Source organism: Diaporthe citri, assembly GCF_014595645.1.
Source record: "Diaporthe citri strain NFHF-8-4 chromosome Unknown scaffold_6, whole genome shotgun sequence".
NCBI classification, from domain to species: domain Eukaryota; kingdom Fungi; phylum Ascomycota; class Sordariomycetes; order Diaporthales; family Diaporthaceae; genus Diaporthe; species Diaporthe citri.
This window is the reverse complement of record NW_025064851.1, coordinates 1,424,809-1,448,133: the sequence shown is the minus strand read 5'-3', so window position 1 is coordinate 1,448,133 and position 23,325 is coordinate 1,424,809. Positions and strand designations below refer to the sequence as shown.

The 23,325-nt window shown below is 54.3% G+C and overlaps 5 protein-coding genes and 1 non-coding gene across 6 annotated transcripts; 2 read left to right on the top strand and 4 right to left on the bottom strand.

Annotated features, from left to right (window-relative positions):
* Positions 1-98: 98 nt before the first annotated feature.
* On the bottom strand, positions 99-8,098 carry INS49_012415 (uncharacterized protein; the record flags this gene model as incomplete). The annotated part of the gene is made up of 8 exons (XM_043173118.1): positions 99-5,317; positions 5,383-5,763; positions 5,915-6,022; positions 6,126-6,477; positions 6,536-6,648; positions 6,755-6,968; positions 7,031-7,239; positions 7,573-8,098. 8 exons carry the CDS (start codon positions 8,096-8,098, stop codon positions 99-101), a joined length of 7,122 nt encoding a protein of 2,373 aa, XP_043022415.1.
* Positions 8,099-10,855: 2,757 nt separating this feature from the next.
* Positions 10,856-13,117, top strand: INS49_012414 (uncharacterized protein; the record flags this gene model as incomplete). Its single annotated transcript, XM_043173117.1, has 8 exons — positions 10,856-11,056; positions 11,127-11,297; positions 11,538-11,601; positions 11,735-11,759; positions 11,819-12,327; positions 12,413-12,503; positions 12,568-12,699; positions 12,889-13,117. 8 exons carry the CDS (start codon positions 10,856-10,858, stop codon positions 13,115-13,117), a joined length of 1,422 nt encoding a protein of 473 aa, XP_043022414.1.
* Positions 13,118-14,048: 931 nt separating this feature from the next.
* Positions 14,049-15,323, bottom strand: INS49_012413 (uncharacterized protein; the record flags this gene model as incomplete). The annotated part of the gene is made up of 2 exons (XM_043173116.1): positions 14,049-14,141; positions 15,159-15,323. The coding sequence occupies 2 exons, from the start codon at positions 15,321-15,323 to the stop codon at positions 14,049-14,051; spliced, it is 258 nt and encodes an 85-aa protein (XP_043022413.1).
* Positions 15,324-18,452: 3,129 nt separating this feature from the next.
* Positions 18,453-18,539, bottom strand: INS49_012412. The gene has a single exon. It is a non-coding gene; the product is annotated as a tRNA-Tyr (tRNA).
* A 418-nt stretch (positions 18,540-18,957) lies between these two features.
* Positions 18,958-19,923, top strand: INS49_012411 (uncharacterized protein; the record flags this gene model as incomplete). The annotated part of the gene is made up of 1 exon (XM_043173115.1): positions 18,958-19,923. The coding sequence occupies one exon, from the start codon at positions 18,958-18,960 to the stop codon at positions 19,921-19,923; it is 966 nt and encodes a 321-aa protein (XP_043022412.1).
* A 603-nt stretch (positions 19,924-20,526) lies between these two features.
* On the bottom strand, positions 20,527-21,816 carry INS49_012410 (uncharacterized protein; the record flags this gene model as incomplete). Its single annotated transcript, XM_043173114.1, has 2 exons — positions 20,527-21,532; positions 21,668-21,816. 2 exons carry the CDS (start codon positions 21,814-21,816, stop codon positions 20,527-20,529), a joined length of 1,155 nt encoding a protein of 384 aa, XP_043022411.1.
* Positions 21,817-23,325: the final 1,509 nt, after the last annotated feature.

The window sequence follows — 23,325 nt, the reverse complement described above, 5'->3', positions numbered from 1 at the left end:
TTGAAAACCACATCAAACATCACTCACTAGACTGACATGAACAAGTGGATCTCGACCGATCACAGGATTAGAATATAATCAATTAGGCTATACGCGCTCTACGAGGCGCTGGCATACTTGTTCTTCAGAGCCGTCGACGTCAACTCGGCCAGCTGGATCAAAGAACCCGTCCCCATAATCTCCAAGACACTGATCTGCAGCCCCAGCAACTGCCTGAACCACCTCCTCAGTTCAGTGGCCATCAGAGAGTCGAGGCCTATCTGCTTCAGGCTCAGGCTGGTGTCCACGTTCTCGCCGGGCTTCAGCATGAAGTCGTACACCTTGACGCCGATCTCGTGTGCCAGGAACTCGATGTTGGCCCTGTCGGCGAGGACCTCGGGCTCCTCGGCCGCCCTGGCCAGGAGCGCCTTGAGCGCTCCAGAGTCGTCGCCTGCGCCGGTGCCTGCCTGGCCACTGCGGATGTTGTGATAGCTTCCCATGCGGCGGTCGCGACGCCAGTTGCAGCGGTTGTTGGGGTCCTCCAGGTGCAGCTCAGAGCGCAGGCCCATGATTACCTGGCCGTCGTCCTTCCATGCCAGCGGCGGCTGGCTGGAGGGGGCGCCACTATCGACGGCCTTCCGGTCTGGCTTGTTGCTCAGGATGGTGTGCTCGACATAGTCGAGGTACTCCCTCTCGCCGAGGAAGTATATGCCCTGAGCCTTGGTGTTGCGCATGGCTTGTGCATTGTCCGCCACGAATCCCACCCCCTTGACCGGGCAGATGTTGAGCACCGAGGCAGGCAGCCCCAGTCCGCGGCGGTATTGTGCGAAGGCCTCGATGTAAGTGCTTGCGGCGCTGTAGTTCCCCTGCCCCGGCTGGTCGACGACAGTCACAACTGAACTGGCGAGCCAGAAGAAGTCGAGGGGCTGGTCCTTGAGCGTGTTGTGGAGGTTCCACGCACCATCGATCTTCACCCTCTTGACCTCATCCCACTGGGACCAGGTCATGTCGACCATGGGGCTGTCTCGGAGCACCATCGCGAGGTGGAAGACGCCCTTGATTGGCTTCTCTGACGCACGCACGGCAGCCTCGACATCCTCGAGATTCTCGACGCCACCCGCCACGGCATGGACCTCCGCGCCCAGCGACTCCAGCTCCTCGATAGCCTGCTTGCTGTCCTCGCTCACACCTGAACTGCGGGACAGGAATGTCAGCGAGCGGGCGCCGCGCTCGATCATCCATGTCGACATGGACTTTCCCAGGCCGCCGAGGCCACCTGTCAATAGGTAGGTAGCGTCCGGGTCAAACTCGAGCGCCTTGGCCGACGGCTCGGCCTTGAGCTGCGCCTCGGCGCCGGTCATGGAGACAACAACCTTGCCGATGTGACTGCCGTGTTGCAGGTGGCGGAACGCGCTCACGACGTCGGTCGACTGGTAGTGCTTGCGCGGCTCGATTGGGCCCAGCAGCCCCTTCTCGTAGAAATCGCTGAACTGGTGCAGCACGCGCCCGAACTCCTGCGGGCGCTTCCGCGCCATCTCGACGCCCTCGAAGCAGACAAACCGGCGGTTGCCGAGGAACGGGTTGAGGTCGAGCTTCCCGTGGCCGAGCATGTCGCGCTTGCCGATCTCGAGCATGGTGCCAAACTCGGCCACACACCTCCATGAGGCATGCAGCAGGCTGCCGGACAGCGAGTTGATGACGATGTCGACGCCGCGGCCGTCGGTCGCCGCCATGACGTCCGCGAAGAAGCTCTCGTCGCGGGAGTAGAATATGTGGTCTCGGGGGATCCCCTGCTCGCTCACGAGGAAGTCGACCTTGTCCTGACTGCCGCAGGTGGCATATATCTCAGCGCCTACCATCTTACACACCTGGATGGCGGAGAGGCCGAGGCCACCGCACGCAGCGTGGATCAGCACGCTCTGGCCCTTGCTGAGGTTGGCGATGTTGATCAGGCCATGGATGGTGGTGGCAAACACGACAGGCACCGACGCGGCGCCCTCGAAGTCGAGGCCTTTGGGGATCTTGGCCACGTGATAGCGGTTGAGCAGGGCGCGCGTGCCAAAGCAGCCCTCGGGGCAAAACGCGAAGACGCGGTCGCCGGGCATAAACTCGTCGACGTTGGCGCCGACGCGCGTGATGACTCCGGCCACGTCGAACCCGAGCTCGTTGTGCGGGATGACCCCCATGGCGATCAGGATGTCGCGGAGGTTGAGCCCGATGGACTTGGGCTCGATCTCGACCTCGTCAGCGGGGATCGCTGCGGGTGACGCGAGCTCTGTCCAGTACAAAGACTCGATATCCCCAGGCTTTCCCACTCGCAGTGACTTGATCGTCTCCTGCCCCTCGAGACTCTTGAGCGAGAGCTCATCTGTCAATGAGAAGGGGTGGTATCGACCGATGCAGATTAAACCATTGTCTACAACGAACTCCTTGTCCGACACAAGGTTGTCATCGTCCTCTTCGGTACGAATCTTATTAAAAACCTTCAGGACTAGGTCTGCAAATCCGGGCTCGCTCTTGCTGATCTCCAGGGTATGGAAAGGAGTCGCCAGCTCCGTCCGCACCGTCCTGGCCGCCCCGAGAGCTTGTGCCGAGCGTGGATCCTTGCATTTGATCTGCACCGGGCTGGTCAACCAGAGAAGGTTCTGGTTGGTGCCTTGCGTGCGGATCAACTCGCGGAAGTTCAAGAAATCGGGTTCGTTGATGTTGTCGAAGAAGTTCTTCTCGATGTCGACCGTGACAAGGACATCTTGGCCTCGCGGCAGGGTCTCACCCAGTTTGAAGACGCCCACGCTGTATTTGGCTTCTTCCAACGCGGACTTGAGGCCTGTTGCAACTTCACCCGCTGGCTCCAGCGTCAGAAGAGACACATTGGTCCCTCGCGGTTTCACGTCGACAGGGCGCCTGGAAAAGATGGTGGTACAGCACATGTAGGGTGCTTCCTCGTCGTATACCGCACTTTCGACACCTGTGAATCCTGACGCGAGAAGCTCGTCATGCCAGCGGGCAGGAGGCACGTAGGGGGCAAAGGGCCGCCCGTCAGCCTCACCCAACCACCAGCCAACAAAGTTTCCGAAGATATACGTGGGTGAGCGGAGCTCGGTGCAGATCTCGGTCAGAACGAGGGCACCGCCCGGTCGGAGAAGCTTGTTGAGGTTACCCAAGGTCTCCTTGAGAGACGCTGTGGCGTGCACAACGTTTGCCGCAAAGATCACGTCGTAGGTACCCTCGGTGAAATCCTGCCCGAGCGGGTCCTTGGAGATATCAAAGACCTTGTAGTCCATGTTGGGGGCATATGCGAATCGCTCCCTGGCCTGCGGGAAGAATCCCGCCGACACGTCGGTAAATGTGTAGGTCGAGTAGCGGGGGAGACCTCCCTCGTGCATCAGGTCGCGAAGGATGAGCTCAGTAGTACCGCCTGTGCCGGCACCAACCTCAAGGATCCTCAGTGTTGGTTTGGTGCTCGACAGCAGCCGCACAAAGTCACTATATCCGAAAGACATGGCGTTGTACAGCTCAGCCAGTACACCGCCCTCCATGAGGACATCGATCGTGTCGATTTTGCCCGTGAAGATGCTCGCGATGTTGTCGTTGATCCGCTTGAGACCTTCGGTGAGACCTGCCCTAGCCTTGCCAGAGAGCGACTGATATAGCTGGTCTATTCTCGACGCGCGGTCTGCCTGTGACAGGGAGAGAAAGCTGGCCGAGTCTTGAGCCAGACGGTTTTTGCCGTCCCTGGCATTCTGGATCTCCCGGCCCAGGAACGCCCGCAGCTTTTCAAAATGTGGCTCAGCAGGCTCCAGGCCCCGGAGCTTCTCTTCGCTGTCGATAATGCACAGGAGTGTCAGCTGCTCGATCAGCTGCAGGTTCTCTCTGTTTGTGGGCGGCGCCTTGAACAGCGGCGCGACGTCGACGAAGTCAAAGTCCGGGAGCCACTCCAGCCGCGCTGCGGCGTAAGGATCGTATTCCATCTCATCGCCCTCATCGAGTGGAGTCAGCTCGAAGCCAGACAGCGACAGTGTGCGTTTTCCGTCCGAGGCACATTCGATGCCCGGCTTCTCGTCGCCGAAGCCCCCGAAAGCGACGGCGGTCATCTTGTCACCGCCCCGGCGGATCTCCAGGCTCTCGATGAGCGTCGGCATGAGCAGCCGGTCGAAGTTACGCCCTAGGCCCCTGGCCTGCGACAAGAGGCAAAGCTGGAAGCACGCGTCGATTGCCACCGGGTGCATCACGTAGGGCTTCCTCTGCTCGCTTGGGGGCGCGGTCAGGTCTGCGGAGGCGCGAGGCTCTGTCGTGGAGCAGCTTACGTTCTGCAGCCGACGGAACTCGGGGCCAAACACAATACCTACGTCTGCCATGTAGTCGTAGAAGCGTGAGATGTTGACCTTCCTGGGGCGCTCCTCCCGGACCAAGCCACTCGGGCGCTCCTGGTCGACTGCCTTCACCTGGCCCTCGGCATGCTTGGTCCAGGTAGCGCCATTGTAGGACGAGAGACTGAACTCGTACCACTCCGAGACGTCGGAATCGGTAAGAGCATGGCGGCGCAGTGTCGTGATCAGCTCCACGCCCTTTTCGTGCGTGAGGACCATGGCGGCATGAGCCACGACATGTCTCATGCTGTAGCCGGCGTCGATGCCGGCCATCTGCCGGACAGCTTCACCAGCCATGGCGACGTAGCCTGCAAATGGAAAGACGACGTCGTCCTTGACTTTGTGGTCGGCGATCCATTGCTCGTCCTCCAGGTACAGCACATTACGCCACTGGGGCGCAGTATCTGGCGATTCGGGCACCCTGGCTCCGAGCAGCGCGTGGTGGGCGTACTTCCTCGTTCGCCAGGCGCGAGAGATCCTGCTTTCATACCAAAATGATGCGCTGTGATCCCAGGCGTACGTCGGTAATCCTGTCAGGACCTTGCCGCCGGGGTAGAAGCCTGCGAAGTTGACGTCAACGCCATGCTGGAAGAGTTTGCCGGATGCCGACAGGTAGGTCTTGGTAGCGTCGTCTCCGCGGGTGAGAAGCGACACGTACTCGCACGGCCGAGAGGCGTGGGTGCAGATCTGGCGCAAAGGACCGGCTAGGGCGGAGTGAGGCCCGATCTCTACAAAAACTCCGTCGGGATGGGTGTCGAGAAGCTTGGCCACAGCCGTGGAGAACCGCACTGGCGATACGAGGTTTGCCTGCCAGTATCCTGGCCCAAACACGAACGTCGGGTCTGTTGCCTCGCCAGTCACGCTGGAGACAAGAGTTGCAATTGCATTGCCCTTCCATGGGGAATCCAGCTTCCCGAACTCCTCTTCAAGTAGCTTGGCGTATACCTCGCCGATTGCTACCATGTAGTCTAGGAACAGAAAGTCAGCGCTGACCGCTCGATCGAGAATCCCAGTTGAGGGTTTGGAAACATACGAGAATGGTAGGCCATGTCGACCTTCAATAGCCGGGCCAGCGTATCCGGACATTCTGACTTCACCTTGGAAATGACTTCGACGACCTTGTCCTTGTCACCCGATATTGTTACGCTGGTCGGGCTGTTTTCGCAAGCAACCACCACGCCGTCGACGAGGTATGCGGAAGCTTCTCGTGGCCCCAGCCCAACAGCCGCCATAGCCCCCTCTAGCGTCTGCTGTTTGGTGACAAAGCCACGGTAGTATGCAGCGATGATCGCTGCCTCAAACGAGATGGCGCCGGTGGCATATGCGGCTGCGACCTCACCGCTCGAGTGGCCGACGACAGCTGCAGGTCTGACACCGGCTGACGAGAGCTTGTTGAAGAGGGCGACCTGGATAGCTGTGCAAAGTGGCTGGGAGAGCTCGGCTGTGTTGACTCTGCTTGTCTCGGCCGGCTTCAACAGCTCCTCTGAAAAAGGTGTAACAACATGTCAGCAATCGATAGAGACAATTTCATGAGTGGGAGTTGCTCTGAATCATGTCTTTCTTACCCATAATATTCCACTCAGGCGGGTTTTTGAGTCGACGAAGAACCTCGTCCATTTTTTCGATATCCCGTCTGAAAGACGGGTCCGATATGGCAAATTCCTTGCCCATACCTGCCGGGAAAGAGTGGTCGTCAGCTCATACTTATTCTCCGTTACACATTGATACTAATGGAAGACTGTCATCGCTCCAGCACGGTCTTTGTTGAGTACGTACCAGCCCATTGGGCCCCTTGCCCGCTGAAAATTAGGTACACGTCCTGCGTTCTGGCCGGTGCCTTGGCCAGACTTGATGTTTCGAGTATTTCGCCATCCTGAACCACCGTGAACGCACGGTGAGGCAACTTCTCGCGTCTCGCGTTGAGGGTGTAGGCGAGATCATATATCTCTGGCGCAGAACCGGATACCACAAGATCCTGGATTCGCCTCATCTGCTCCTTGAGGGACAGTGCCGTGTTGGCTGAGACAAGCAGCAGCTCGGGCTTTGAGACTTCAGCCTGGTCATTGCCGAGATGGCCGTTGGGCAGTGTCAAGGCTGGCCCGCAAGAGTGATAGGCTTCAAGGATGACCTATTTTCATGTCAGCCTGAGTGATCACATGATAAGGGAGCTTCCAGAGCTGGCATACGTGAGCGTTGGCACCGCCAATGCCGAAAGAGTTGATGCTGATCCTTTCCTTGCGATCCTCAGGAAAGGGAGTCGGCACCATTGGTACCTTGAGCTTCTTCTCGGCAAATGGAACTAAGTCGAAGTCAGCTTTCCCTTTATTTCTTGCTTTAATTCTTTCTTTGTTTTACGTGATTTCGTTATAGTCTTCAGCTCTTTGACACAGGACTCTATGACTTACTTTTTGGGTTTGGAGTATTAAACTTAATGTTTGGTGGGATTATTTTGTGCTCCAATGCCAGGACACACTTGATCAAGCTGTTGAGGCCGGAGGAGCCTTCGGAATGGCCCATGTTTGGTTTCACCGAGCCGACGTACACGCCCTTTTCAGCAAAGACATTGCCAACGGCACCTACCTCGATTGGATCTCCTGTAAACGTTCCCGTACCGTGGCACTGAGACAGGCAGGTATGTTAGTATATGATGAGACGGAATGCGCGTTGGAGGCGCAACATACCTCAACAAAAGCTGTCTCGGCAGGATCAAGACCGCAAGCCCCATAGACCTTGCGCATGAGTGCTTCTTGTGCCTCGCCATTGGGTGCCATCATCCCCTGACCTTTGCCGTCACTGTTTGAGCCTGTCGCTCTTATGACGGCGCGGATAGCGTTGCCGTCTCGGATGGCTGCTGATAGTGGCTTCAGATATACGGCAGTGATTGCTTCGGCTCGGGCAAAGCCGTCAGCACTTGCGTCAAATGACTTGCACGATCCTTCTGGTGAGAGAATGCCTTCAGCAAAGAAGGCTGCCGTGATTGTTGGGGTCATGATGAGACTTGTTCCCCCAACAATTGCTCCAGTTGCATCACCATCCGCAATTGCTCGGCATGCTTCGTGGAGTGCAATGAGTGAGGCAGAGCAACCCGTCTTGATGGTCAGACTGTCATAGGCCGTTAGCTTGAGAAGCTGAAAGAGGCCTTATTTGCGCTGGGATGAAAGGACTTGCCTTGGGCCTTTCAGGTCATATTCATAAGAAACACGATTGGACAGCATCAGATCACCATGCCCCGTCGTGACGTAGCCAAGTCCGCCCTGAGGGTGAAGTGTCTCTTTCCCGGCCATTTGAGCAAAATCGTCTCCGAAAGTTCCCACGAAGCTCGCGATCGTCTTCCCTCTGTAGTCGGTCTCACCTGCATCTTCGAATGCCTCTCGAGTGACCTCGAGCAGGAGTCTCTGTTGAGGATCACATCTTTCGACTTCCTTCCTGGACATGGAGAAAAAAGACGTATCGATTTGGGAAATATCATCCTCGAGGAAGTATCCAAATCTGGTTTTAATGGGCCCTCTTCCTCCCAGCGAGTCATCGAAGCCATCAATGTTGTATCGTGAAGGTGGGATCGGACCCCTGGCGTCCTTTCCATTGACGAGAAGGTCCCAGTAGTCGGCAGTGTTCCGAATCCCGCCAGGAGCTCGAAGGGCAACACCACACACAGCCACGAGAGTCTCGTCTGAAGACCCAGCATGGACCTCAGGTAATTTCTCCGAGCCAGGGCTAAGGTCGGGAGTGAGTTGGAAGTACGATGACATGGTGATAAATGGCGGTAAATAGAGTGCTTCGCAAAGATAGTTGAGGCAACGATGCTCGGTGGTTTACTGTGAGCAGGCAAAGGCGAGAATGGCAAGCTGTTGAGAGCAAGCGAAACGATGAATATCAGAAAGCACGATGATGCACTGCAGGCTCCTTCGAGAGGACAAGCAGCATCAGCGGGTGAGGCACGTTCTTGAAAGACCCTTTTATACACGGCGCAGGACTTTCTTCCACGAGCATCATACGCCAGGCCCGAGTGCTCCTTTTGGAGTACCCCAGCAGGGGCAGTCATCCCTGTGCAACGAATCCTGGCAAAGGCATTCTATGTTGTCTATTCAACTCCATCTTACCGTATCCAGCCACATATCTGTGTGTAGCTCTGAGACAAAGTCGGACCACACGGGATTTTCTATCGGGTAAGGCCAGTGGCCATGTGCCGATTCACTATAGTAGCCCACTTTACCACCGTAACATCTGAGTAGTGTGAACTCCATAGAGGCGCCACACAGCTCACTCCCCACCAACAAGGCAAAGAGTGACAATTACGGCAGTTCCCGGGGCTAGATCCAATAATTGCTCTCTTAGGTAATGTGGTGAAGGCCCAGTTGAGGTCACAACACCACAGCAACCCGCCGTTTGTATATGCGATATCTGAACCGCACTACAACTGATCCTGGGAATGATGAGGAAAGCCTGCCTTCACTCGCACCTTTGTTAGTAAGGCAACAATTCCCAAGATTACCTGGCTGAGGAAAGCAAAAATTTGAACGGCGCCTCTTCTGACAGGGACCTCCTACCGGAGAGCATTAGTGACCTACGATAATTCGTTTAAGCTGGAAAGCCTTGAAGCAGCCCCTGCTACATTCTTGCGACCTGACACTCGGCCTGTACATATGCGAGACTACCGAAACTACCGACACCACCGACACTACCGACACTACCGAGACCGTCGAGAAGGACTCACTACATAGGGGTGAAATATTAGTGTCGTCGGCGTGTCGCCGAATTGACGCCTACTTCACGAATCATGCACAGGTTCCTGCGGTGCGCGCCGTGGCTTAGCGAGTAACTACCTCTACTTGGCAAATACTATGGTCTGGTCTGAGGACTGCCAAGGCCCCACCATAGATCAGTTGATTTGGACGATTTCCTCTGTTACGTGGCTGTGAAGGGAGAAGGAACTTTATATCTTTCTTGGCTGTCCGGGATGGGAAGGCTTGAACCCCACAGGCGATTCATACTGCCGGTACTAGCCTTCCACACTTTTCCAAGATTGCAGCGGATATGATAAGTGGCTAATGTAGAAGGATTCATCCAACATAGTTTTGGTCGGAACGAACCTGCTGTATAAGGTTGGAATATGCATTACATGTTTCCATATGTTTTAAGATGTAAGGTGCACGTGTCCAGATGTCGTCTCAAGGATTATTATTTCCGGCAGCGGGTACCTAGTATGTACTTAGTAGTCTCACTACGGGGCGGGTACCCAGCGCATTTACAATGGAGCCACGAGCCTTGTTTCGCGCTTGTGATACGGTGTGTTGAAGATTGTGAGGGCCCATATCCAACGTCACTTTAGAACCTATAGCAGTATCGATGCCCCGCTGCACGATGTGGTCTTGGCCCGGCCTAGCTCCAGAGCACTTTGACTCATGTATCGCACCAGAGAGGGTCTTCCGAAGTCTTGGGCGTAGCCACTCAACATACGATTCTGCTTGCCTTGCACAGAAAGATGCCAAAATAGAGCTTCGGCGGTTTCACGAGGCTAAAGTTCTACCAGGGTGCCAAAGGGCAAGATCGATTCCAATACCGAACCTTGATGATCTGGCTGGTCATCGAGTCCACTGGGGATCTAGTCCATCTCGCTAATACTCGTCGTGGAAGTAGAATTATCTGATCAGCTGATGAATGGATACGGTGATGGCTTGGGTCACCATCAAACCTCGCACCTAATAGGCTCTACACAACTCGTCCGGGGTGACCACGGGAGCTGTAGGGCGCGTACGTGTCATCAAGTACGGTTAACGCCAAGTCTTCCATGGCTACGGGGTGCGCAAGCGGCCGACCGGAATGGCTCGTTAAGCCGGTGAGTCGCAGAGCGATCGGGCAACGCCTCAGTGGATCAGCTCCATCTTACGGTAGATGGCGATACGCGGGGATCAATTTACATCAGAGGCCCTGGAAGATCGAGTACGAAACTCAAATGTGAGCGGGAAACGAGAAAGACGAGAAGACATTACTTATGACCCATTGTTTGCAAACAACATCATGGGTCCAAGATGAATTGCGCACAGGTCGAGACAGACTTATCCATAGTTGCCATGTACTATTTTTTACGTGAAAGCAATGAATACCAGTGGCTTTAATTGTGAGAGTAACATGTGCGTGTACAGCTTGTACTGCTGTCCTATCTGGTTCTCCATGTAAATATCCACTCTCTTCAATAGCAGTCTAGCCTGGTTTTGTGTTTGTGGGATCGGCCCCACGGATAGATCTGGACGAACTGACACGCGCAGGTAGTGAGTGGTTCGACTGACAAGATCTGTACGATTTGTATCAGATCATCCAAGTGAGGTGTGATCCAGGGTGGTCTTTCAGGAGAGCGGCAGGCATTACAGATCGCACTTTACTACTTTGGTTGTTAACTGCAGCTAGTCATAAACCTGTAATATCCAGGCCACCCAGGCTTGGTAACAAATCCTCCCTTGACTTCGATCCGGGCTCTTTCCACTCAACGATTGCACACCATATTCGCAATGGAACCATCGTCTCCTCTCCCGTCCTCGTTCGCCTCGGATCCCTGGACTCGTGGCGTCCAGCCGCTCCCAGCCTTCCTGATCACCATTGTGCTAGTTGCTCTCACTGTTTTCTTGTCCTTTCAATCCCACTCAAACCTCAAGGATGTGCCGATTCTTAATTCTGGGAAAGGGTTTTCGCCCATGAAAGTAGCGTCCAAGGTGAGCCTGCCATCCAGGTAGAGTCTCCGTCGTATGCACGCCTTGTTGCTAATTCAGATGTCACCCCAAGCGCGAATTTGTGTTGAAGAGTAAGGAAATCCTAGCAAGAGGCAGAGCGCTATTCGCTGGGAAGCCTTACCGCCTGATTACGGACTTGGGCGAAATCGTATTCCTGCCAATTGAGCTTTGTGAGGAGGTAAAGAATGACCCAAGGCTTAGTTTCGGAACTGCCTTCAGCCGTGTAAGCATGTGTCCCTAGGTTCCTTGATTTGGTCCTTAATCAAGATGTTGACTGGGAGATGAAGGACTTTCACGGACACATCCCCGGATTCGAAGGATCATCTGAACAAGGCTACAAAGATGGGCTCATACAGACAATCACAAGAAAGCAACTCACTCGTTCTATCGGCAAGTGCAACTTTACGCATCTCTATTAAGCATGCTTCAACACCATGTATGGCTAATTAGTTGCACAGCACAGGTCACCGAGGCCATGTCTGAGGAGGCGGCGATATCGATGTCAATGAACATCGGTGAGCCAAATGGTACAGTTGCATCCCACTCCAGCAGTTCTATTTTTGAATAATACTTACCACCCGAGGGCAGAGTGGAGGGACATACACCTGAAACCAGTAATTCTTGAGACGGTTGCAAGAGTATCAAGTCGCATCTTTGTAGGAGAACTCTGCCGTGACAAAAAATGGTAAGTTTGTACTGTTCAGAAGTATGAAACGCCTTTTACTGATCAGTGGCAAAAACAAGGATACAAACTACCATCGACTACACGGTCAATTTCTTCATCGCCGCAACGTATCTGCGCATGATCCCCGGCCCCTTACGTCGCATATGCCACTGGTTCGTACCACAATGCAGAGAGGCCCGAAGGCAGTTTGACGAAGCACGCCGGGTCATCGCGCCCGTCATAGAGAAACGTCGAGCACTCCGCGCCGAGGCGCTGAGTGCCGGCAGACAGCCTCCAGATTTCCACGACGCCATCGACTGGGTCGACCAGGAGGCCGTCGACAGGGGCGTCAGCTTCGACCCGGCTACATTTCAGCTCATGTTGTCAGTTGCTGCCATACACACGACCGTGGATCTGTGCACCGAGTTCATATTGCAGCTGGCCGCCAACCCTCAGTACTTTGCCCCTATTCGCGAGGAGATTGTCCGCGTCCTCAAGGCCGACGGGTGGACAAAAGGCTCCTTGTACAACATGAAGCTCCTGGACAGTGCTCTCAAGGAGTCGCAGCGGCACAAGCCACCCGGAGTTGGTAAGCAAGTCCCCGTCCGCAGAAGCGAACTTCACTTCGTGATGGCGTCCACATATGAGCTAACCACTTATCATGTTTCCTGAAGCATCACTGCGAAGGCGCGTAGAAGAAAAAATGACACTATCTAACGGCCTGGCTCTCAAGGTTGGCGACAGAATCGCTTTTGACACGTATCGGTAAGTTATCACGAGATCCTTCCTCATAAGGCTAGAATAATCGCACTGACGGGGTTTTATTCAGGATGGGAGATCCGGACCTGCACGAAGACCCTCAAAAATGGGACCCTTACCGATTCCTCAGGATGCGGGAGCATGCTGAGACAGAGACTGAGGCTCTGCTAGTCACCACGAGCCCAAATCACCTGGCATTTGGGTAAGCAACTTTCGGATTGTCGAAACCATCTTAACCCCATCAAAAAGAAATTCCTCCCATTGAGCCTGCTTCTCCTGAAAGGCTTTGTCAGGCCGCAGATTTCGAGGCAGGCTACCATGTGCCCTTCCTCCCTGCATTTGAGTAGAACTACTTCCTCAATGCTCTAATGGCTAACTCTAAATTCTGTAGGCATGGCAAACATGCTTGCCCTGGCCGCTTCTTCGCGGCGACTGAGATCAAGATCATCCTGTGTCATTTAATGATCAAGTACGAGTGGGAATTGGCCCCGGGTACTGACATTAAACCAATGGCTCTTGGCTTCACGAACGGTGTCAGCCCCACTGCGCACATTCTGATTCGTAAGCGCAAGGCGGTGGAGATTGATATAGATTCGCTTTGGAGCACCAGAGATCAGTAATTGCCTGGTGTAGAACTAGCATGATATATGTGTGGTCAAGCTCCCGGTATTGAAACAAGTTCCTTCACGTAATATTTAGAGCATTGATAAGTTGTAAGCTGTCAGGAAACCCACAGTGTCGTAATGCAACAACGTCCTGCAAGGAAGATGTACAATCTGCTCGGCTACCTGTGCGCCATCTTGCCTTTTGGGCGCGTAGATATGGCTAGAGATGGTACAACTGCGGAGTGGTGTGCTTAAGAGCCTTACCCGGAGGTGCCGAATTTTCCGTATGACAGGTTCGACAGCGACGTGAAGAAGCTTGGTGAGTTTTCTCTGAGATAATTGAGGTGAGAAAGGGGAAACTGTCTGTCTCACTACAGATGACAGCCCAAAGGTATTTGAAAATGCACCGCTTGGTCTACAGTTGGTGGTTCCTCGTACCAGGAAGAGTTGTGTCTCAAGATATCAAGCACAATAGATGAAGTGTCAAAAAAGTACAAGGCAATATTATCAAAACTACGGGCAAAAGTAACCAACGCCAAGCACGCAGGCATGCAAAAACAACAAACAGGTTTGCAAAGACAACAAATCTGTTCAGTCAATCAGTCATTCTGCAGCCTTGTACCAAGCTCCACAGCCCTAAATCAAAGACTAGGATTACCAAAAGAGTGTTCAAGGTGAGCAACATAGTGTGCATAAGCTGTTTGCCAGCAAGGGCCTGTATCATCCAGTGATTCTAATCCAAATTGGAGTGCCTCGTGGATGTGCTCCGGTGTTAGAGCATCCAACCTCGCCCAGGGTACATACAGCCGGCTGTCGAATGCAAAATCGTGCAAGTCAGTAAAATTCAGACTGGACGATGCAGGAGAAGTATCAAAAAGGGGCAAAAAGATCTCCCCTCTCGGGATCGAACCGAGGACCTGTAGATAGCTACATGTACGTTTACAGTCTATCGCTCTTCCAGCTGAGCTAAGGAGAGCTGTGAATTTGGCGAGTTGTATTCATCCTGGCCCTGGATCTTGTGATCTCGTTCAACAGCACCCTGGGTGACAAGTATCAGTCGTCTCGGAACCAGTGACTAGCTAGACAAATGTATTATATGGCTCCATGTCTCACTATGGAAGTTATCAACTTGGGCATTTTTTTTGTGCTAGGCACCATAAAAAGTATCGTCTCTTAGTACCTAGGTAGACAATGCAAGTCACACACTTGGAATTGCACCAATGTTCAACAGACATGAAGTAGAGCAGCTCGTCGGACAAACAAATCAGCTAAATTTGAGCCTTCTTACAGTTTTTACTTCTTAAAGCCCTGGTAAGGAAGGTTTTTGTTGCGGTTTGTTTCTGGACCCACTTTTGGGCGGCAGATTGTTGAGTATCTCGCTGGAAAGTGTGCTTAAATCTGTGTCACCACCACCATTTTCAGTCTGGAAGCACGTTCTCTTGTCAGTACTTCTAATTTTCGAGGGCCAAATCAAGTTGGTACAGGACATTATAGTGGTCAAGCTCCACGTTAAACTGACAGACGAGAACAAGGCAGAACTTCACCTTGGACTCCGACGGTGGCTGTGCCTGGGGTGACTGGTTGTTCATCTGGCCATCTCCGGACTGACCGAGTACAAACGGACCACACAGGTCTAGACACGGGCCTCCTTCAGATGCACCGAAAGAAGTCATTCAGCCGGGAGGCGTCCCTTGGTCTCGACTCAGCCCGCTGACAGCCTCGGCTATGGCAATTATCGGTTGGGTTTTGCCTTGAGGTTCATCGACACTATGCAATACCCAAATATATAAGGGAGTACAGATTGGGATTTTAATATGAATTTGATTTTCTTGCGCAGGGGACAACGGTCTTTTTTGTTGCCGACAAATGTGTTTCCGGGGAGTACGTAGCAGCCTCAAATACCTTGAATATTCTGCTCTCAGCATCTCATAGTATTAACGGTTGTGTAGTCAAGGTACGAGGACGAGGATCAGGCATTCGTTAGGCCAGCTCCTTCGTCGGAGCAGAGGAACCATGCCACCCGTTACAGGTACGGCATGCAAGGTTCGAGGCGGACCAACGACACATCTGCCACCTTCACGGCCTCGCGATGCCGCTCAGGCTCAGGAAACCCTGTGGCTGGCTGTACAGCCTCCCGCGCCGTGATAGCCGTCTCCAAAGTGGTAGCCGCCATGGCTACCTCTTCCATAATGGCCGTGATGAGATGCGCCACCATGACCATGATGATGGTAATTGGTGGTACCTTGTTGGGAAGGCAGAGAGCATCCTCAGACTGAGCGGCATCGTGTGGAAGGGCCGAGATGGGAAGTGACGGCGAAAGAAATCCTCCCCATCTACCGCTGCCCTGGAATGTCTTCACTTGATGAGAATCTATGCTGCAGGGGCGCAACCCGTGAGTAAACAGCGTATTTTATCGTGATGATTGTGTTGCTGACATGTCCCTTAGGATCCAACCCACCCTTGCCCGAGATGCTTCTTTCCGAATTGGAATGCTTGTATGACTGGACTTCTCAGCGGATTGGCGGAAAACGACATAGAAGATCTCGAGTTCATGAACTACACAGCCTTGATCAAGCTTTCGCGTCCCCCCGAGAATCTTCTCAGAGATGCATTGGGACAAATCGAGCCCGAGGTCCTGGGGCTACAAGGAAAGATCATTACGGGTGTAAGCGACTGTAGAGTAAAAGCATCGGAACAGACTCTAATCTATCATAGCTTCTGCGGAGCGCAAGAGAAGCAGCTCTCGCGTGGAGCGCCTTGGCCTGAAAAGGGGGGCTACGCAGAGGGGGTGTTTGACGATCGACTGCCTGAATATGTCAGGTTTTATATTGGGCAATCCTCGCGACTGCTAGTACGTATCTCCGCTGATAATTCTGCGAGGACACTCGACGAAAACGTGAAAGCACTACACTATTTTGTACTTGCTCGCGGACGAGGCCATCGATCTGCGCGCTTTTATTGGCTATGGATTTGCCTCCTGGTTCCTCGTAAGCGAAACCAGAGAATAGGGAGACAGGGGGGTCCACGCTGTCTCGACTCGATCTCATACAGAACCTTCTTGAGATGACGTTCTGTCGCGCATTTGAGCCTATGCCTGGCAGCATCTTAACCCAATTCTTTGGTCCCGCAGGATATTCGAATGTCGGTCTGAACAATCTGCCCCCGTTGTTTCCCAGGGAGGCAAATTTCCATCTTTCAAACGAGCCAGGTATCTGGAATGCCACAGAGAACCTCCTGATCCCGACATATCAGTCTTCGTCGATATACGAAAGGAACAAAAGGCGCAAGAAAGGAACGCCAAAGTCCAGTCTATGGCCTACCTTAGAGGAGACTGCCGCCAGGCCATTTGGCATCTCGTAGAAGAAGCTGCTCTAAATGCAGCTTCTCTTTCGTATTTCACCAGCCCAGCTGATGGCGTACAGTGGACCCAGATTGAAAGCGAACTACGGGCGCTGGAGATAGAGATGAGGAATGTTCTATCCCAAGAAAGCAGATCATTTGCCGCCTCTTCTGGGACTCCCCGGGCCAAGCTAAGCGTTATACTGTGCTCAGAGTCCACTGGCATCAAATAAGATGGATACGAAATTCAACTCCTTCAAGGCTTGAGGCTAGATTAGAAGAACGCTCTTCTCTGGACCAGCTCTTTTGAGAGGACGGGCCTCTGGACTTTCAGAGACTGCAGCGAACCTCGACCTTAAACGTCGAAACGCTTCTCTTAACCATTCCATCATCATACGAACCGGTGTTAGAGTCGTCATACTCTGCGGGCTGAAGGCTGGACTCTTATTTGCATTTCTGGACCAGTTATTTGGCCCACATGAGCTCTTTCTTCGAAACTACTCTCACAGCATATGGCTCCAAACTTCCGGTAAGGACGTATTCAAGATCATTATCGCGAGCCCTGAGCCCTTGGCCTTTGTCCATCTTGCGAAATAGTACTCAAGCGAGACGCTTGAGAGATGTGTTTGGGCTTGTTAGTGCTCTTGCTAGCGATAATATCAAGCGCAATTTCTGGGAGAATGCCTGCTTTCACGTAGCTCTATCTATATAGGTCCGGCGTGAGAAAGAGCGTGTAAAGCCGCTAATGGCGGCATCCCTAGGCGGTGTCTTTCACGATTGGTCGCACTATTGAGGCTTCGTTGATGATGCCGGTGTCGAAGAACTTAGTTAGGAAATTTGACTGTGGCGCTTTTGCAGATCAGCTCTATCTGAGCGGGCAGGTTGAGGGAGTTCACGTTCATAGACCACCAGTTCATATAAAATACAAAGGAAAGTATGACCCTGCTGCTTTCGACAAGACTGCGTATTTCCTCGAAAGCGTCTATTCTAGACGCCAGGTCGTTGTATAAGAGTTTAAGAAGGTGCGAAGCGACGACTACCTTGAAGATAAGCAGTAGGATGAGGATGAAGACAAGGAGGATAACCAGATCCATAATGATGTGGTTGATATTGACAGGCCCATCGTTAAACTGATCCAGAAATAAGTATTGGATGGGCATGTTTCAGAGGAGGACGACGAAGAAGAACATGGCCCGGACGGATACGACGAGGCGGGCCCAACTCACCCGCCCAGAACCGGAACCGTTGGAGGCGGCAGGGCCTTGTTCCCCGAAAAAGAAGACTCGCGATCTAGGCTCGCCGCCGTGCTCACCGAGGGTGACCACATCAGAGCCACTCAAGGTTCTAGATCAGGCTCGTATTCCTAATCAACGACCCATGCGCTCGTCAAATTCACGCCGATCCCGGATGTCGGAGTCAAATTTTGTGACAGGCCGCTTTTTGCCGTGCGCGCGGATCTGGCAAAAGCTGGACTCAGGCATGAGCGTCGCGTCCTCGGGAACCTCCAGCAGTACAATTCCAGCGATCCTTGCCTCCGGCTGGCTGCACAATACCGACTTCTCGACAACGATGATCGCAGGGGTCCATGGTCGATCTGGAAATGGGCTGCGGCCCGCCGGCCGAAGAAGAAGAGTGCTGAGCTGGAGAGGATCTCCAAAGCCAATACCCTCGTTGACCTCCTCGAAGGCAAAACCTCCTCTGAACTTGAGGGAATCCACCGGAGATCTCTATCGCGGTGGGCACATGCGAGGGAAAAAAAAGAGAAAGGTGGATGCGCTGGATCTTGATGATGCGGCGGCGAGACTCGCTGGTAATTGCTCACAGACCACCTGCAGCCGGTTGTGCAGCCGGGAGACGTTACTTAGTCCATTGGCTAGGTAGCTTTCACTTCTAGAGGCATGCAAAATCAACCTTCTTTGCCTTCGTTTTAGTTGTACGACCACAAAAAAAAATGTCCAACCGAGACATTTCAAGAGTCACATATCACTTTTTCAGAGATCGACAAAAAAAGTCTCCCCTCTCGGGATCGAACCGAGGACCTGTAGATAGCTACACATACGATTACAGTCTATCGCTCTTCCAACTGAGCTAAGGAGAGGACGCCGGTGGCGAGCAAGACTTGTTCATATACCACAGCCTTGATGTCCTGTGAAATCGCTCCGGGCACCTGCCGGCTCGCCGGAACCCACACTAGATATTCTCAACGCCGCGTGTGTACCAAGTGGACGAGTCTGCCTCGCTCTTTTCCTATCCAGACAAGAGACTGTCATATGCAGTCGCGAAGTGCAGCTTGGACTAGGACTGTGCAACGATACATTTGACACGCACGTGAGGCCCGATGAGGCCCATAATAACACAGCTGCCTATGCTAGATACCCAAACGCTGGGAGATATCTTTGGTTTCCTGCCCCTCCTTGCTTGGGTGCGGGACACCAGCTCCAAAGCAGCGTAGCAGTCCACTCACATCGACAAGAAACGGTCAATACTTAACCATTGCAAAGCCCAAACACTCCCACATGACACCCTCGCCAAGTTCTCCCAATCCAGCTACTGAACCGCAACCCAAACGGCTGAAGGTCACACACCCCGAAAATCTCCCGCACGCATCCGACCCCGCGCCCACAAGCTCGACCAAGACCACAACCACAACGGCAGTCCCTCCCGCGCCCACGATGGCCGGGCAGACCCCGATCCCGCTCCCGCGCGTGCTCACGCACCGCGCCTCGCAGGCGCCCGAGCTGATCACGCAGGGCGCCGAGGGCCTGCTGTACAAGACCTTCTACCTGCAGCCGTCGCTGCCCTGCGCGCTCAAGCACCGCCCGCCCAAGCCCTACCGCCACCCCATCCTCGACGCCCGCCTCACGCGCCAGCGCATCCTCGCCGAGGCCCGCATCCTGGCCAAGGCCCGCCGCGAGGGCGTCCCCGTCCCCGCCGTCTACTGCGTCGACGAGGCCCAGGGCTGGATGATGATCGAGTGGGTCGCGGGCCAGCCCGTGCGCGCCCGCGTCAACGCGTGGCTGGGCGACAAGACGGAGGCGGAGGTGCTGCGCCAGGTCGGGGGCGACGGCGACGGCGGCAACGCGGAGCTCGTCGCCCTGGTGAGGAGGGTCGGCGCCTCGGTCGGCGCACTTCACGCCGCCGGGATCGTCCACGGCGACCTGACGACGAGCAACATGATGCTGCGGCCGGCGTCATCTGCCAGCCGCAATGGGGGCGAGGACAACGGCGAGGAAGGCTCCATACTGGCCGGCGAGATCGTCATCATCGACTTTGGCCTCGCGAGCCAGGGCCAGAGCGAGGAGGACCGCGCCGTCGACCTGTACGTGCTCGAGCGCGCGTTCCTGAGCACCCACCCGCGCACCGAGAAATTGTTCGGTGAGGTGCTGGCCGGCTACGCGCGGGCGTTCAAGGGGTCGAAGCCGGTGCTGAGGAAGCTGGAGGACGTGCGGATGCGCGGGCGGAAGCGGAGCATGCTGGGGTGATGAGGTGCGGGCTTGATTGTCGCGTGGTGACCCGGCTCACCTTGCGCACCCATTCACCGAACACCAAGGGCTTGAGCCCGAACTACGCGTCGAAATCTACAGCATTGCCGTCGGTCGAAGTGCTTAGATTCCACCTTCTTCGTCGGGCGGGACCAGAAAGCCACGACCTCGCCAAAGACCAGGTCCGCGAGGGGTGGACCAACTTCTTCGACTACCAGTTCATGCGCAAGCTGCCCTCAAGGGACGCGCTGGGTATCAAGCAAGATATGGACGATTCGAGTCCTTTCAGGGAGAGAGAAAGACACAGAGAGATGTAGCCCCTCGGGCTGGTGCTCTTATTGCTTGACATGATAACTCGCTTGAAGCATGTGATTTATGTGTCTCCCCTTGCGCCTTCTATCGCCGTGTTCAAATCGTGCGTCGTTGCATCGTGGAGCATGAGACGACCCAAATAAGCATCAAACAACCGCCAACTGCTGAAAATGGTATCCACGAAGGGGAAGGGGGCCCTGAGGCACAACAATTCTGTCGTGCGCCGAGTCTACCAAACGAGCCACCGCTCCCCCCTCCATCCAAAATCTGCACCCGCCTCCGGAGCCCTTCTTACTCCTCGACTAGCCCGGCGCCGGCGAAATAACCCTTATTCTCGATGACGCCCCGGTCCCTCACCACAGCGGTGTACTTGACGACCCACTGGGGCGTCAGGTCACCCTTCAGTCCGTCGTGGACACCCTCTGCCGGGTCGGCCAGCACGGCGGCGCCCCTGACGCCGTGGCCGAGCAGCTCGCGCAGGGTGCCCTTGGGCAGGATGTCGGTGCAGTCGCTGTGGACGAAGAGCTCGATGCCCTCGGCGCGGGCGAGGCTGACGAGGGGCGGGGGCACGTTGCAGCAGTTGCGGATGTTGATCTGGTCGACGGCGGGCTTGACGCGGGCGCCCGCGAGGAAGCGGCCCAGCTTCTCGCTGCCGAACTCGGCGATGCCCAGCTGGCGCGCCACGCCCTCGTCGTGCAGCGGCTCGAGGGCCCGCGCCCACGTCGCCAGCTCGGACCCGTCGTCGCCCTGCGACGCGTTGAGCTTGTCCGCCTCCCACTCGCAGTCGCCCTCGAACGACATGCCCGGGAACGAGGCGATCAGCAGCGACACGGACGACACGCCCAGCTCCCTGAGGACGAGCGACAGCGCCCGCCGCGTGTAGGCCGCCCGCGACGCCACGTCCGACGTCGGCAGGTAGAAGATCTTGACCGTGATGTCGTACTGCGACGGGTCCTCCTGCAAGCCCGTGTCGGGCGACCAGTCTATGCGGGGGATGTAGATCGTGCCGTCGGCGGGGTCCGGCGACGTCCACGACGGCAGCGGGGTGGGTGTTTTTGTGGTGGGGGTGATGGGCTCTGTGTCTGCTGCTGCTGCCGCGGCATCGTCGGCTATGCCGTTTGGCGTCGTCTTCGTGGCGGCGGCGCTGCCGTTGGCGTGGCCATTGGTGGTCGGTGTTGCTGATGCGTACTCCTGCTTCGCGGCGAGGAAGTTGCTGCGCAGCGAGTTTGTGAGCTCGAGGTTGGAGCGGTATGCGCCCGGCTTGCGGATGATGGAGGGGCCGCCGGATACGATGTTACTGCGATGCGACGGCGCGCGGAAAATTAGCATGTGTCGGGGCTTGCTGCGCTTTTTGGCCTGGGCGGCACAGCCAGCGGCAGGGTGAGAGGGTAACACAATCAATGACGTCTGGAGAAATGGATTGGGCTCTTACCCAGTGGAGAGCACCAGTTGTTTTGCCATGGTACTGTGGTTTCTCGAGGGTGATGGTTTATGCTTTTTCGGACGTATGCGGTCAATCAATGCTAGGACAAACTTCTTGAGCCTTTCAAAGAAACTTTGGGTCGAGGTTGGCAGTGGCATGGTGGGGGTCCGTCCTGGGGGGGACGAAACGGGGCGGCCCTGAGGAGGGGTCCGATGAAGGGACTTCTGGGCCCGTTTTGCTAAATTGGGTGTTGTATTAGTAATGTGGTCGTGACATGCGACTGTGCACAGCAGCAGACTATTTGTGTCCGTGGTTCGAGTCAAAGACCGTGACTGGGCCTCAAGCTTGCGATAATATGTAATCAATTGGCCCGAATTGTTGCAATCGTGCTGTTAAGAAACGGGCTCTCAACACCAAGTCGTCAAGAGCATGGGCAGGCGGGGGGAGGACGAGACTATAAACTCTATCTCTCCAGACTTAGTCCGTATGTTCAGTCATAATGGTCAGCAGCCCTACGATACCAAATCCACCTTGGTCCTTAGTCCTGGTAACATGGATGGCTCCTACATCCCGCGCTGCAATCGGCAACGGCGTCTGCATGGGCGGCTACTTACCCCACGGCCCACTGCCACGGCCACAGCACGGCGTGGGAGGTCGTGAGCGCTTGCCTCATCACTCTTCACCCCCATCTACTCATCACGCGGTGGCTGCAGCCCCGCGCCGGGAAAGTGGGCATGACTAGGCCTGCATGTCTAGCAACAATCCCGGGCGGTGTTTGCAGTTCCGCACGGTTCCGCACGGCACGCTGCATCGTAACCAAGGTTGAAACGCCGTGCAAGTTTATATTCCACAGGAGCACACAGAAGCCATCGTTGTGACATGTGTGAATAGAATGTTTGGGATACCCAAACATCATTGTCACTACAATCTCGGCCATCGCGAGGTCATGTAATCCTCTTGTCAGAATACAATTACTACATGCACCCTTGACAAAGCTTGGTAGGAGCTTGTAGACTTTATGCCAGCAGTGATGGTGTCAATGCGTCTTATTACTTTGTAATAGCAGGCGTATCAATGTTAAAAGTCGAGAGGACGGAGATTCGCAGAGCAAAAAACATAGGGTACAGAGGTACATAACTCCCGCCACAGCTACAGCCAACCAGAGCACATCTCGCACCGCATGCCTAATTCGCACACTGGGGCAAGCCAATTCACACACCTAATTTGCACACCCAAGTCACACACCCAGGGTTAATTTACATCTCTAATTTATATATTTAGCAACTCTTTAAGTATATATTAATCTCTATTGGCTGGGTCACGTATTGCAATACGACGTTTGGTTGGTGTAGTGGTTGATTATTATTAATTATGGAAGGAAGGAAGGCAGAAGGCCTAATTATGCTAGCTATTTTATATGCAACGTTAGGGCTGCTGCCTACTAAGCATTTTAACCAAAGCTACCTAGTCCCAAATAATCCCCTATATAAATAATACTTATTATTCCTATATTAATAATCTTTATTTTATAAATACATGTTACTTTTAAAAAGTATAAAAAAAGAAAGGTATTAAGTTAAATTAAACTTAAGGTTAAAAGGTAATTAATTAATTACATATGTAAGTTAAATTATAAGTACGTTATTATTTCGCTATGTTATATTATT